General features: G+C 40.8%; 1 protein-coding gene across 1 annotated transcript in view; it reads left to right on the plus strand.

Annotated features, from left to right (window-relative positions):
- Positions 1-14,525, plus strand: part of MX1 (MX dynamin like GTPase 1) — a 34,029-nt gene that overhangs the window by 7,956 nt on the left and 11,548 nt on the right. The window contains exons 6-11 of the mRNA XM_032220376.1: positions 1,113-1,250; positions 2,821-2,975; positions 9,074-9,212; positions 11,492-11,690; positions 12,049-12,127; positions 12,575-12,697. Of these exons, the coding sequence (XP_032076267.1) occupies positions 1,113-1,250; positions 2,821-2,975; positions 9,074-9,212; positions 11,492-11,690; positions 12,049-12,127; positions 12,575-12,697 (833 nt within the window). The remainder of the gene's footprint in view (positions 1-1,112; positions 1,251-2,820; positions 2,976-9,073; positions 9,213-11,491; positions 11,691-12,048; positions 12,128-12,574; positions 12,698-14,525) is intronic.

A 14,525-nucleotide genomic window follows, 5' to 3' on the forward strand; every position in this document is an offset into this window, starting at 1 on the left:
TCCCTCAAATGTGGGTGGAAATGTCTGTGCGTCTTATACAGCAAAAGTTGCCAAAACCCTGCCCGCCCACCATCCCCCCACCCTTCGGCCTCTGCCCCCCAGCAATTTGGCTCCTTGCAGCAAACAGCCTGGTCAGCTTCAGCACAGCCTAATTTAGCATGAGCAGCTGATTGATGGTTGGATCTGCCTCCCCAAATACTGCCAATCAGTTGTTCCAGGCAGGGATCGCCACCATCCACTGCTGCCGCCTATCACCACCACCTATCGCCACCTCCACACACACCATTTTCAGCCTCCGTGCATCCCATTTTTGGCCTTAGTATACCCTATTTTCGGCCTCTGCGCATCCCATTTTTGGCCAACTTCAGGTGGTGGGGATAGGTGGCAGTGGCAGCGCCCCTTGTCTGTAATGGGCCAAAAACGTGATGCACAGAGGCCAAAAATGGGGCATGTGGAGGGAAAACAGGACGTGCGGACGCTGAAAATGAGGCATGCAGCGGCAACAGTGGCAGTAGGCAGTGGCGATCCCCGCAGCCTGGAACAGGTGATCGGTGGTATTCTGGGAGGCAGATCCAACTGGCAATCAGCTGTTCATGCTAAAGCAACTGTGCTGAAGCTGACCAGGGTGTTTGCTGTTTGTTGCAAGGACGCAAATTGCTGGGAGGCAGAAGCAGATTTTTTTCTTGTTTTCCTGCCCAAAAGCTAGGTATGTCTTATACTCCAAAAAATACAGTAAATCAGGCCATTCTCTACTTATTTTCCTTCTTATTTTCATATTAGCTTCAACTGAATCCAAATCAGTTTGTGCTAATTTTCCAAATCTCATGGCTTCTGTGTGTATTAAAAAGAACTGTAATCATATCCCAAGATAGTTACTACCTAGCACAAAGCCGAATGTAATTCAAAATAGATTGAAATTTTAAATTTTAAAATAAAAACTATGCAAATTAAAAATGTTAAAACTATGCAAAAACAAAAAACACCAGAAACCAAGAAATGGACAGCACAATATTTAGTTGTGATTTTTCTTTCTGCTTCTGTTCTTATGTTGTTAAATATCTGATAAAATAGATGATATCTATAAAATTAAGAAAAATATTTTAACATTGCAGGGATTGTTACCAGATGCCCCTTGGAGCTCAAGATGAAAAAAAATAATAAAAATGAAGAATGGAAGGGGAAAATGGTGTATCTAGAAACAGAGGTGGAACTGAAAGATCCATCAGAGGTGGAAGATGCAGTTAGGAGAGGTAACATTCAGTAACAATAGAAAGGGTTTTATTTTCCTTTAAACGATCAGTATATATAGAATTTTAGCTTGCAATAGCTCTGTAATTGCAGTTGTAATTGTAATTGAAGGATAGAAATACAGTGGTTTCACTTCTAAATGTATTTTTGCTTGCATTTGATATTTGATTTTAATTCCCTTGACTTTTAATCTAAATATTTAATCATGTTTACTGCTGTTAGAAATTTCAAATCGTATTACATTTTCACAATCTTACTTTAAAATGTTCACTGAGAAAAGAAAGGGGAGGTATATATTTCTTTTCTACTCTCATGTTGTAAATTCTGCTTCACAGCCATGAGAGTATAAGTAATGCTTGACTCATGACAGACAACCATACTTCTATGGTTGAACATGCCACAAATTTGTTTTTTATGTCCAGAAACATCTGTGGGTCCACATAAGCATTTTCTTTTCTTTTCAAAATTAAAGATAGGTGCCATTCAGCTTTGGTTTGAAAATGGGTTGTTTAAAAAAAAAGTGCAAAGATCACTCTGGATTAAAAAGTAATCTGGAAAGCTCATGGGAGTGTCAGGAAAAATTTTCAGTCTGCCCTTGAATTCTGTTGTTTTTTTAAAAAAAATATTTTTGGCACTATTTTCTAACTAGTAGTCCCCATAGTGGCATCTCTTTTGCACCAATACCCATGTACATTTTTAGATTTTCAGAAGTTCCTACAAAATCAATCAGGTTGCCTGTGCTGCAATCATTTTTCCCTTGAAAACATTTGCTTTGAGAATGGGGTTGGGTGGGGTTAGGAAGTAACAGATTCTAGTCTATGAAATTTTTAAAATGTAAAATGAGAGATTACCAAGATTGAAATTGAGAGGATTAGAGTCAAGTTTAATCAAGCTGCCAAAAGCATGCTTAGATTGTGAGAGAGTTGTGACAGAGTATACATTTGATTAATAAATAGTTTAGATAGAATATTTTGATGTTCTATCCATTTTAGAAGATATGTTACTTTCCTTGTGTCATTCCTTTTAATTGTAGTACAATTATCCTTTGTTTTTGATTCTGCTTTTTCATTGGCCAGGCACTAATATCCTGGTTTTCAACAATAAATTAAGCTAGAGTATATTTCAGTCTTGCTATGAATCATGATAAAATAAATGCTAGCTAATATTGCTTTCCCAAATTGTTCTGTGTAGATAATCTCATTATAGCTATGAAAACAGAAGTAATACTGCAGATAAAGCTAGCATAGTAAGGAGGCCCCTCTACTAATATTTATTAAATACTTGCACAACTTTCCAGCTTGGTTTTTTAAAAATATAGTATTGCATTATCTATGTATCACATTATAAAATTTAAAAGGTCTGTGTTAGGAAATGATTTTAGCATCGTTACATTTGAATACACAGAAGTACCTACAAACTTAAAACTATTATAGGAAACAAGCCTGTTAAAAAATATATGTGTCTGTTTTCTTCAGAGGTCTTTTAGAACAAATGGTGGTTTGGTAAAACTGCTCTATATAAGGAGTTTCCCATAACTGAGTCTGTTGCTTTGTTTTGCCTCATACAACATAGCCCAGAATGCAATAGCTGGCGAAGGACTGAGTATTAGCGACAAATTAATTTCCCTGGAAATTAGTTCTCCAAATGTTCCAGATCTCACCTTAATTGATCTTCCAGGAATTACAAGAGTGGCAGTAGGTAATCAACCACAAGACATTGGCAATCAGGTAAAATAAAAAAGATTTTATAGAGTGATAGGTATCTGATTATAAACTGAATTAGGGACATGAAGATATGACAGCATTGTTTACTACTAATTTCTGTTAGTGAGATGTACATGTAATTCTGCATTACTGATTGCCTCATTTAGTTACCATTTGCAGTTACGTGATCACCATTTGTGTGCTTTGCAACTGGCTTATGACAAGCATAATTAATAGAGATGCAGAAGTAAAACAATTAAGTTGTGTTCATGTGATGTTTCACTTAGTGATTGTTCAGACAGACCAAATCAGAATCAAGGTTTTTAAGTGTTTGTGATCACATGAATTTCTGTTTAATGATGGTGGTGCTTAATGACTGAGTTACCTGTCCCAGTTGTGGTCCCTAAGTGAGGACTATCTATAGAATTTATCTTTCCTTTGGTTGATCTTTATTCAATAAATGGATTCCAGAAATTATGTTAAATTCATGCTGTCTATTTAATGCATCTTGAAATGCCAGTGGAACTGAATAATATCTCCAACCTAGTAATCATGATATCCAGATAGCAATAGTAATAAGACTTATATACCACTTCATAGTACTTTTACAGCTCTCTCTAAGTGGTTTACAGAATCAACATATTGCCTCCAACAATCTGGGTCCTCATTTTACCTACCTTGGAAGGCTGAGTCAACCTTGAGCCAGTGAGATTAGAACTGCTGAACTGCAGCTAGCAGTCAACTGAAGTAGCCTGCAGTGCTGCACTCTAACCACTGCACCACCTCGGCTCTTATACACATATGGAACCCTAGTGTTCCCCTGCTTAAGCTTACTGCTCTTGATATATAAGCCTCTGGACAGAGGATTCTCAATATCTGGATAAAGTGGACAGGCACATTGTTGCTCCTTCATAGATATTGAATGCTCCACATAGAAGCAGCATCTGAAATATAATTTGGTGGGAGGGGGTTAAAATAAGTTGCAGATTATGTGCTATACATTACATAATACTTTCATAATACACAATAATTTTATGTATAGTTATTGTGGTGGTCTCTCATGAGGAATAAGACACTCAGGCAAGATGTCTCGGGATGAGAGCTCAGAACTGATTCTGTGACTCTCTTTTATTAGCACATTCATTAGCATACAATGTTATCACTTAGGCGGCCAGAGTTGCCTATGGCCAGTTATTTTTAGGATTCATTCATCCTGTTTTCCACATTCCCATGTGCTTTCATTGTTTCGTGTACACTATGGCACATCCTGTGGGAGCATTTTTCTGTCATTATTCCCACATCTCCTTTTTTATATTCTCAACGGAGACCTCCTCTAAGTTCAGACGGGCCTCGGTTTCCATGGCCAGAGCGTCCGCCCTATTAGAGGGAAAGAGAGTTTTGCACACTTGTAGCAGGGATGGGATGCATTGGATACAACAACAAAGTAACACCAGCAATACAATGATGGTTATTATCACAGGAATCAGTGATCTCAACCAGGAACCATCAGGTAGCCAGGACCACAAAGCCCCCCATAAGTCGATGGTACCAGAACCATCACTATGCAGGGCGTTGTTACATACCAAGGATTCCATTTTTTCCACTGTGGCAGAAATATTAGGTTAATTATCATGAATGTACATACAACAATGTGAATGAATCAAAGCACAAACACCACCTTTTGCAGCCAAAATAATATCCAAAGCAAAACGATTCTGCAATGTTACACTACGTATTTCCCCCAGTTCCTGATTAATTAATTTTAGAGCAGTAATAGTTTCATTAAACATAACAACAGTCGAATTATTTAACAAATGCAAAACTCTATAATTCATTGCAACATCTAGTGGAGGGAGAACACCTCTAGAAAATTGAGTCCAGGATGATCCTCCCAATGTCAGGGGGGATTCGGAGAAGGTGTCTCATTTATTTCGAATTCTTCCACTAGGTAATTCTTTCATAGCATATATAGCCAGGGCCAACAATCCCAACGTACATACGCCTTTGCCAATTTCGTGGAGTCTGTCGGTAAGCCCTTCTACCACATATGAGCCACATATTAGGTATGTCATAAGTTCCTTTTTTCGAGGAGTTGGCAAACTGTACCATGGCCTGCATTTGACTGCAAGCCCAGTATTTATTGACTCCATCTGGCGCTGTTGTATTGATGGCATTACAACAAGTAGCCAATCCATTCCACGGAATCAGAGTCTTGCTGGAAAAACAGTAATGAGCAGGTTCCTGCACACGGGTGGCTACAGCATATGTGATGTCGAGCAAACTTTGCGTTCTAGGCCAGGTAGCTTCTTTCCATCCTGTTTCATTAAAGGGAATAGCGTGTAACACCATGCCACCTTTGCTATCAGCCGGGATATGTAAGCAAATCCAACAATTAGTTAAATTAAAAAGGTGTGAAACCTTCTTTAAGTCCTGTAAATAAGAATTGGGACCCCAAGCCCCCAAGTCATGTGTACTACACCAAGAGAACATCAGCAGGCACCATGTAAGGCCGAACACAGCGAGCAGGTGTCCAGATAATTTCACCATGGTCTTCAACTGCGGCGTAACCACGGCCCCAAGTAATGAGGGAGGCAGGACCTTTCCAGGACGGGTCCGGCAGACTTCGGTAGTACACTTCTGGATGTGGAGTGTCTGCGGGAGAAGCAGAAAAATGCCTGCTGGCAGCCTTGAGACCCGGGGTGCCAGTAACATTAAGAAAGTTGAGAGTGTAAAGAGTAAGATTTAAAACATTTTGTATTCCAGGTAAGCCGGGGTTATTTTCCCCTTTATTTTTGGAGTGTGCAGCAAGAGCAGTTTTCAAAGTTTGATTAGCTCATTCCACAATGGCTTGACCAGTGGAGTTATAAGGAATACCAAATTTATGTTTGTTTGTTGTTTGTTGTTTGTTTATTAACATTTGTAGGCCGCCCTTTTCCCTGAGGGGACTCAGGGCGGCTCACATAAAATCAGGGAGGGGAAGTACAAACAGTGACATAGACACATATAATAAAAGTAATAAGCAACATACATTCATCATTCGGGAGGGGCAACTATCCTTGTCCCCAGGCCTGACGGGCTAGCCAGTTCTTGAGGGCTGTGCGGAAGGCCTGGACGGTGGTGATAATGGATAATGGACCAGCGATGGCAAAACGCCGCAAAGGCGGAACTAGTGTAAGCCGGGCCATTATAAGTTTTCAACTCTGTTGGGTTACCCAAAATACAGAAAGTCCGAATGCAATAATTAATAACATGTTTGGTGGCCTCGCCCCATTGGGGGGTGGCCATAATAAAGCCTGAATGGGTGTCAATGGAAACATGTAAATATTTCTAAGGGGCAAATGGCAAATATTGAGTCACGTCCATTTGTCACAATTGACAACTTTGCGTCCCCCGAGGGTTGACACCTTGGGGAACTGTATGTGCTTGAAGGCTACAGGTAGGACATTGTTGAATAATAGCTGATGCCTCCTGAGCTGAAAGAGAAAATTGTTTCATAAGAGCTTTTTTATTCTGATGAAAATAGGCATGACTATCCCATGGAGTAACCGGGGAAAGGACTAAAATGGAGGAGGCTGCAGAAGCAGCTCCATCCGCCCGGGCATTGCCCTCTTGAAGCATGCCCAGAAAAGGCAAGTGGCTACGAATATGGGCGGGGAAGGAGGGACAAACACGACGTTGCAAAAGGAGTTGAAGGGTAAGAAAAAGGCTCAGGAGAGAGTTGTCCAAAGAGGGAGAAACATAGGAATTAGGCAAAGAAATAAGAACACAATACACATAAAGGCTATCCAAAATCAAATTAAAGGGTAAATGGGGAAAAGTCTGAAAAGCCAAAATCGTAGCGGCAAGTTCAGCACGTTGAGCAGAGGATTGAGGCGGGGTGATTTTTGTGTGCCAGGATCCATCCTGTTGCCACACACAAGAACCATATGTTTTTCCCCCATCCACAAAAAGCGTCAACGTATCTAAGAGAGGGGAGGTTACCAAGGAAGTAGACAGGGAAAGGGGAACGTTGAGGAAAAGTTGGAAACGGGGATCAGAAGGTAAATGACAAGACACAAAACCTGATCAATCTGCCAAGGAAAGTTGTAAGACATCAGATGTGGCCAAGAGGGGTTCCCAAACAGTAAGAGAAATGGGGACATACAAACCAGCAAGATCAAAACCAATAAGGCATTTAGCTCGAAAGCAGGCTTTATTTATTAAAAGAGCCATTAAATGAGGCTGGGAACTGATAGACTTACGTGGGTATGAGGGAGGTGTAACCATTCTACAATGTAAACTTTTTTGTCATGGCATTGTATAAGCACCCCAGTGGGTAATGGAGGAGTAGCAAAGATTGCCAATGAGAGTGGGTGGTCTGGTAGAGCTTGATCCACCCAACGGGTGGTCATTGCCTCATTTATTAAACTAAACACTTGCTCCTGGGCTGGAGTAAGAATTACAATAGAAGAGGGGCCTAAAGGTCCCTTTAATGCCATAAATAATGGGCCTAATTGCGAGGTGGTAAGAGCCAAAAAGGGTCTTACAAAATTGATGGTGCCTAAAATTTGCTGCAAGCCAACCAAAGTCAAAGGCAAGGCTATTTTGATGGAGGGTACTACTGGAGATGAGTATGAGGCCAAAACCTTATGGCCTAAGTAGGAAAAAGGTTCATGGGTCTGAATCTTATCTGGGGCTACTTGAAGACCAAACGTGGCCAATAATGTAACAAGCTCCAATAGCACAAATTGTACTGTACCCTTTGGGCCAGGAGCCGCAACCAAAATGACATCCATATAATGGTAAACCAAAAAAGTAGGATGAGATTTACGGAAAGGTTGTAATGCAAAATCCACAAAAGCCTGACACATAGTAGACCTATTAAGCATTCCCTTTTGTACTCGGACTCAAACATCACATACTGGGTTCCATTAAGCAACATCCGAGCCAAATCTTTCCAATCCTGCGGTAGCAGTTGATAGGCACCCACTAGAGAATTAAGAAGTCCTCTGGAGTAGTGACTGGTAATTCCATAATCCTTTACCGCAGTTTTTAATTCTTTAATCATTACCAGAGGCACGGGTTCCCACTCAAAAACAATACCTGCTTGTGTATTTTGGTATGTGACTGGAAACAACTCAGTATCCTGCAAATCGGAGACATCGAAACCTCCTTTTATTGCTTTTTGATAAGCTCCTCTAATAATTCCTGGCTGTTGGGCGTGGCCAGAGGGGCTGTCAGCAGTAGTCTGACAGCACGCGGGTTGGGAAAGACCCTCAGGAGCCGTGGGTTGGCAAACCCGTATGTCTGGAGCAGGAATTGTTAACATAACAGACGTTGTTGGATAAGGAGGTGGATTCAACAACGGCTGAAGAGGGGATTCAGCATGTGTCTGAATCAATGTATAGGCAATTTTCCACAGACAAAGAACATCTGGGGGAGCCCTCGGAACTTGGTGGAGGACTGCGCCAATTTTCCTCCATGTCTCAGCTTTTAAGGAACCATGTTCCGGATAAGATGGACAGTTAGCCCAAACATAAGCAAGCAATTTGACAGCCTCTGATTTAGAGAGGGGCTTGGTAGTTTTTCGATCTTGGGTGCTTAAATATTTCTTCCTGCCTAATTGCCTAAGCTCTTCAACATGAACATTCTGAGCTGCAGACATTCCACCCCCCCATACTTACGAATTAGAGTCAGTCGCCAGCGACGTCGGGTGCACTGAGCCTATTCCAGGCGGTAAGCAGAGGGTTAGCAGGGACGTATCTGTCGGCACAGGATCACGTCAGGGTCACCACGTGTGGTGGTCTCTCATGAGGAATAAGACACTCAGGCAAGATGTCTCGGGATGAGAGCTCAGAACTGATTCTGTGACTCTCTTTTATTAGCACATTCATTAGCATACAATGTTATCACTTAGGCGGCCAGAGTTGCCTATGGCCAGTTATTTTTAGGATTCATTCATCCTGTTTTCCACATTCCCATGCACTTTCATTGTTTCGTGTACACTATGGCACATCCTGTGGGAGCATTTTTCTGTCATTCCCACAAGTTATGGAAGCCTTAATAGAATAAATTATTTCTTCTTTCCAGCTTCATTGAAAATCCTCTACCTTTGCCTGACATAAAATGCAATTTAATTACAGATCCTGAAATTAATTCAAAGTTATATTACCAAACAAGAAACCATAAATTTGGTTGTGGTTCCAAGTAATGTTGATATCGCTACTACAGAGGCATTGAAAATGGCTCAAACAGTAGATCCCGAAGGACAGAGAACACTTGGTAAGTTAATGAGATTAAAAAAATATTTTTTCTACTCATGAAATACAGTAGGATGCTATTGTAAAAGATTTTTTTAAATTGGAAATGTAAGTTGTTTCTTTTTTACTTTCTTAAAAGTTATTGAAAGTCTGGTTTTACTAACTTTCTGGTTAACGATGCAGTTGTTAAGAATGAAATATTGGTAGCTACATGTCTCTTCATTTCAACTTGTCATTAGAGTAAAGGGGTGACATGTTGATTACATGGGTTAGTTGGAGAAAGGAACTTCTACAGTTCCACTGAAGTTTGTGAGAGTCTGGAAACTTTTCAAGGATGTCTTAACAGAAGAAGGCAGACGGTTCCCATAATAAAGAGAACTTGTTTACATGGTCTATGTGGAAGCATGGGGATTGGGATGGGAATTCATTGTTTAATACTGTGAACTGGTGCCTGAGAATTTCAGAGTTAGTTTTACTTTGCCATTATCATGCAATGTATTCAATAAACAATAAGCTTTTCAGAAATGACATAATCCCAGACTTTTGTTGGGGATACTCAAGCTGCATGTTGACAGCTATATATTTCATATATGCTTATATAGATTATCCTGAAATTACAACCATTTGTTTAGTGAATGCTTGAAGTTCATTTTTCTTTATCTATTTAAAACATTTACATAGCTGCCTCCTTATAACCAGCAAACCTCCCAGCAAAAGGTTAAAAGAGCATAAAAGCATATTAAAATGATAAAAACCAACAACAACAAATAACAAAAACATGGGGCTAGGTCAAACCTGATGTGCAGTCACCTCATCTTATCCCAGCACTTAGGGCAGGGGTGTCAAACTCATATTTCATTGAGAGCTCTGCCAGCGAAAATGGGCTGTTTCCAGGGTGGCCCTGTGGGTCAGATCTAAGCACCCCAGGGGCTGGATCCAGCTCCCGGGCCTTGAGTTTGACACCCTGACCTAGGGGAAAAGCTAGGGCTTCAGAGGTTTACCAAAAGCTAGGAAGATAGAGGTCTGCCGAACTTACAGGAGGCAGAATGTTCCACAGGGCTGGGGCTTAGGCACCCTTCTGAGGTCCCACAAGATGGCAATATTTATGGGAAGGGACTAGGAGCGTGCCTACCCTATTTGTTCAGGTAGAACAGGTAGGTATCATTAGGGAAAGCTGGCCCTGCAGATAACCTGGCCCTGTGCCATACAGGGTGCTAAAGGTAATGACCAGCACTTTGAATTGCATTTAGAAAGAAAATGGAAATCAAAGTAGCCCACAGAACAAAGGTGTTATGTGAGCAAACCTAGCCTCTCCCTCCCCCCCCCAATTACTGTCTGTTGCTACAAGGGTATCTATTTTCTGAGTAGTACAAGAAGCTATGACATCATTGAAAAGAATGACTTATGACCAGTTCTCATATTTACAACCATTTCAGGGTCCACGTAGTCATGTGCTCAAAATTCAAACCCTTGTCAACTGGCATCTATTTACCACAGTTGCAGTGTCTTGGGGTCATATGATCAGTATTTGCAACCATCCCAGCCAGCTTCCAACATGTAAAGTCAAGGGGGGAAACCAGATTCACTTAATAAACATTGTAAAAAAGTGCTTTACATTATTAAAAAATATCAAATATTTGGGAATTTATTTTTTTTAAAAAAATAATGAATTATTCAAAATTTACTTTTTGAGTTGGAAAAGGAAAACAGCAAATATTACTAGAGGGAAAAAACTACTGTAGTGCTTAAAAGTTTGTGAACCCTTTTTAATTTTCAATATTTCTGTATACAGGTAGTCTTTGACTTATGGTCATTTAATGACCATTCAGAGTAACAGTGGCCTTGGAAACGGTGCTTTACAGCTGGTAAAGCTACTTGAAAGCCGACTTCTTCAACGCCAGCAGTGAGGAAAGGATTAATAGCTACTTGGTGGTGTGCGTGTTAAAGCAATAGCAGTTAGACTTATATACCGCTTCATAGGGCTTTCAGCCCTCTCTAAGCGGTTTACAGAGAGTCAGCACATTGCCCCCAACAATCTGGGTCCTCATTTTACCCACCTCGGAAGGATGGAAGGCTGAGTCAACCCTGAGCGGGTGAGATTTGAACTGCTGAACTGCTGATCTAGCAGTAGCCTGCAGTGCTGCATTTAACCACTGCGCCACCTTGGCTCTTGGAGTGTTTTGGGACACTCATTTTTTCAGACTGAATGTAGTTCAGGAATGAAGCAGCCTTCATTAGATTAAGCCCCTGCCTTTCTCAAGTAATCGGGCATGTCTTACCTTTCCATCAATTATTTCATAGGTATTCTAACCAAGCCTGATTTGATTGACGAAGGAACTGAGAATGAGACCGTTGATGTTGTCCGGAATCAAAGAGTGCCTCTGAAAAAGGGATACATGATTGTTAAATGTCGTGGGCAGAGCGACCTCACTAGTAAACTGAGCTTGGAGGATGCAATCAAGAAAGAGAGAGAATTTTTTGAAGAGCACAAGTTTTTCAGGTAGGATTTAGAAAATAATTCCTGAACATGATTTAGCAAAATGTGCTCCTTTATACACCATAGTTTGTGTGTGTCTCTATGAATATGCCTGTATGCAACCTAAAGTCTGGTGAAATTTTATGCGTGAACTGGGCAAAGATATTTTTCTCTCATGAACTTTAGCATTTTTAATTAGTGACGGATGCTTACTCCCCACTTTGCTTCAAATTACCATCAAATTATTTGACCTCATAACTTACTTATAGAGCATATAATCCAAGTCCATCTGAAAGACTTTGAGGAACACTGAGATGATACAAATGATAATTTCAATATTATTGAGTAACTCTTGAATTTTATTCACTCTGATCTCCCTCAGTCTTCTTTTGGAAGAAGGCAAAGCTACAATCCCATTTCTGGCAGAAAAACTTACACATGAGCTCACTGAGCACATTCAGGTAAGGAACTCTCAATTCATTTCAGGTTGAATAAGAAAGATATCCCTGTGCTACATGTGCAATTTCATACCATGACTATGATTGTACTGCATAGAGATGCATGCATCAGAATCCCAATTAGCTCTCTCTGTAGAAAGGATGAAGGTTTTGGTGGGCAAATTTGCATCCTACTCAAGCTGCATTCTTAAGTCAATACATAATGGCTATATATGCATGCATATTTCTGTCCCTAGGCATCTGATTCATACTGTAAGAGGGATTCTTAGGACCGTGTGTGTCTGTGTATGTGTAAATATTGTTATATCACTTGGCAGCTGCTAAAATTGGTAGCTTCCTACTGCAAAAAGTGGGATGGTTCTGTCAATCTACAGTATATTTAAAGTTTCTAAACTTGCATAGGATTACAATTTTACACCTTTCCTTTAGTTAATTTTGTTGTTATTGCAGAGATCACTGCCAACTTTAGAAGGTCAAATAGAAACCAGCCTCCAGAAAATGCATCAAAAACTTCAGAAGTATGGTGACGGTGTTCCTGAATCCTTGGAGGACAAGAAATATTTTTTTGTGGAAGTAAGGTTAATTATAGATTTAAAAAATAAAGGTAGATTTGAGTTTCTATCTGATCATAAAGCAAATTGTGTCCTTGTTAATTAGTCAGTATTGTTGCTAGGCATCTTCTGTTGTGTTAGATGTATAAAATGGCCAAATTACACAACTATCATCAGGAGCTTGTCACTGAGGTTTTTCAATCAGCTGATGAGTTGAGTGACAGGGAAATGGTTTATTATTTATCTTTGCTAATTAATAAAGAGAGCTGAAGATTTAGAGATGACTTGATAGAAATTGTGGCATAGTGAAATGAAGAAGCATTGATGAGTTATTAATGAAGCCACTTTTGGACTTTTTTGCGAGAAAAATGTAATTTTGATTTTGGGATTTAATGATTAGAATTATATGAGTAATATACATAATGTAGATATTGTTAGTTGGGGTATATGAGTTGAGTATGTTTTTTATCTACTGTATATCTATACGAAAAAAGTTAGAAGCTATTTTATCATTTTTTTCTTTTTTCAGTTTGTTTTTGCTTGCTACCTGATTCTTTTTTCTACTTTTATCTGCTTGTTTCCTTTTATTCATGTTTTTGAAACTTAATAAAATTATAAATACAAAATATAGTGTTAGAAATGCTAACCAGCCACTTACCCAGGGGTGAAATGCTACTAGTTCAGACTCTGGTTCACCCGAACTGGTATTTAAAAAATGCTACCATTCGGACAAACCGGTATTTCCACGATCAGCTGTGATGCACAATTTATATTAGCTAGAATCATTAGATTTCCTGCTTTCTAGCTAGTCTAAATCATAGAGCACAGCAGATTCCCCTGCCTCCTTTTCTACTTACCTTTGCAGACTCAGAAGGTTTTCAAAATGTTCCTCTTTTAGCGCTGCACGGGTGCACCTCAGGCACACATGAGCACAAAACATGCATGAATGCCAGTGGTGGGTTGCACGCAGCATGCCCTGGTACGGGCGTACTAGTGCCTGCTGGGAGCACCACGTACCATTCCGGTACGGTGCCCCAGAGGGCACACCCGCCCGCCCGCTCTCCTTACCGGTATTTGAGCTGATCAGGGCTTCCACGCATGGTGCATACAGCGCCTGTGCAATGCTCCACCAAACAGCTGGAGCATCGCAGAGGCATCGTGGGCAGTAAGTACGCAGTTGCATGCTGTGCATGTGTGTGCACATGTTCCGCACGTTCATGCGGTGGACGGTTGCAACGTGATCTGGAACCCACCACTGATGCACGTGTCCTCACTGAACCAGTAGCAGACTTCAGAGGATTTAACTGCTGCACTTACCTGCTTGCTAGCCTTATAGCAAAGCATCTGTTCAGTTCAGTTTCAGTTTATTAAATTTCTATGCCGCACTTTTCCCCGGAAGGGGACTCAGGGTGGCTCACAACCCAAACCGGGGAGGGGGATACAGACAAAAGATTTAAAAAACAACAACATAACAATATATAATTTAAAACTCACAACAGTCATACCATTCGAGATGGGGGCAACGGCTCTTTAGCCCCAGGCCTGTCGGAACAACCAGGTTTTAAGGGCTTTGCGGAAGGCCTGGAGGGTGGTGAGGGTTCGAATCTCCACGGGGAGTTCGTTCCAGAGGGTCGGAGCAGCCACAGAAAAGGCTCTCCTCCGGGTAGTCGCCAGTCGACACTGGCCGGCAGATGGGATTCGGAGGAGGCATAATCTGTGGGATCTGATCGGTCTAGTGGAGGTAATTGGCAGCAGGCGGTCTCTCAAGTACCCAGGTCCAATACCATGAAGGGCTTTATAAGTAACGACTAGCGCCTTGAAGCGTATCTGGAGACCAATAGGCAGCCAGT

The sequence above is a fragment of the Thamnophis elegans genome, chromosome 6 (assembly GCF_009769535.1).
Source record: "Thamnophis elegans isolate rThaEle1 chromosome 6, rThaEle1.pri, whole genome shotgun sequence".
Taxonomy (NCBI): domain Eukaryota; kingdom Metazoa; phylum Chordata; class Lepidosauria; order Squamata; family Colubridae; genus Thamnophis; species Thamnophis elegans.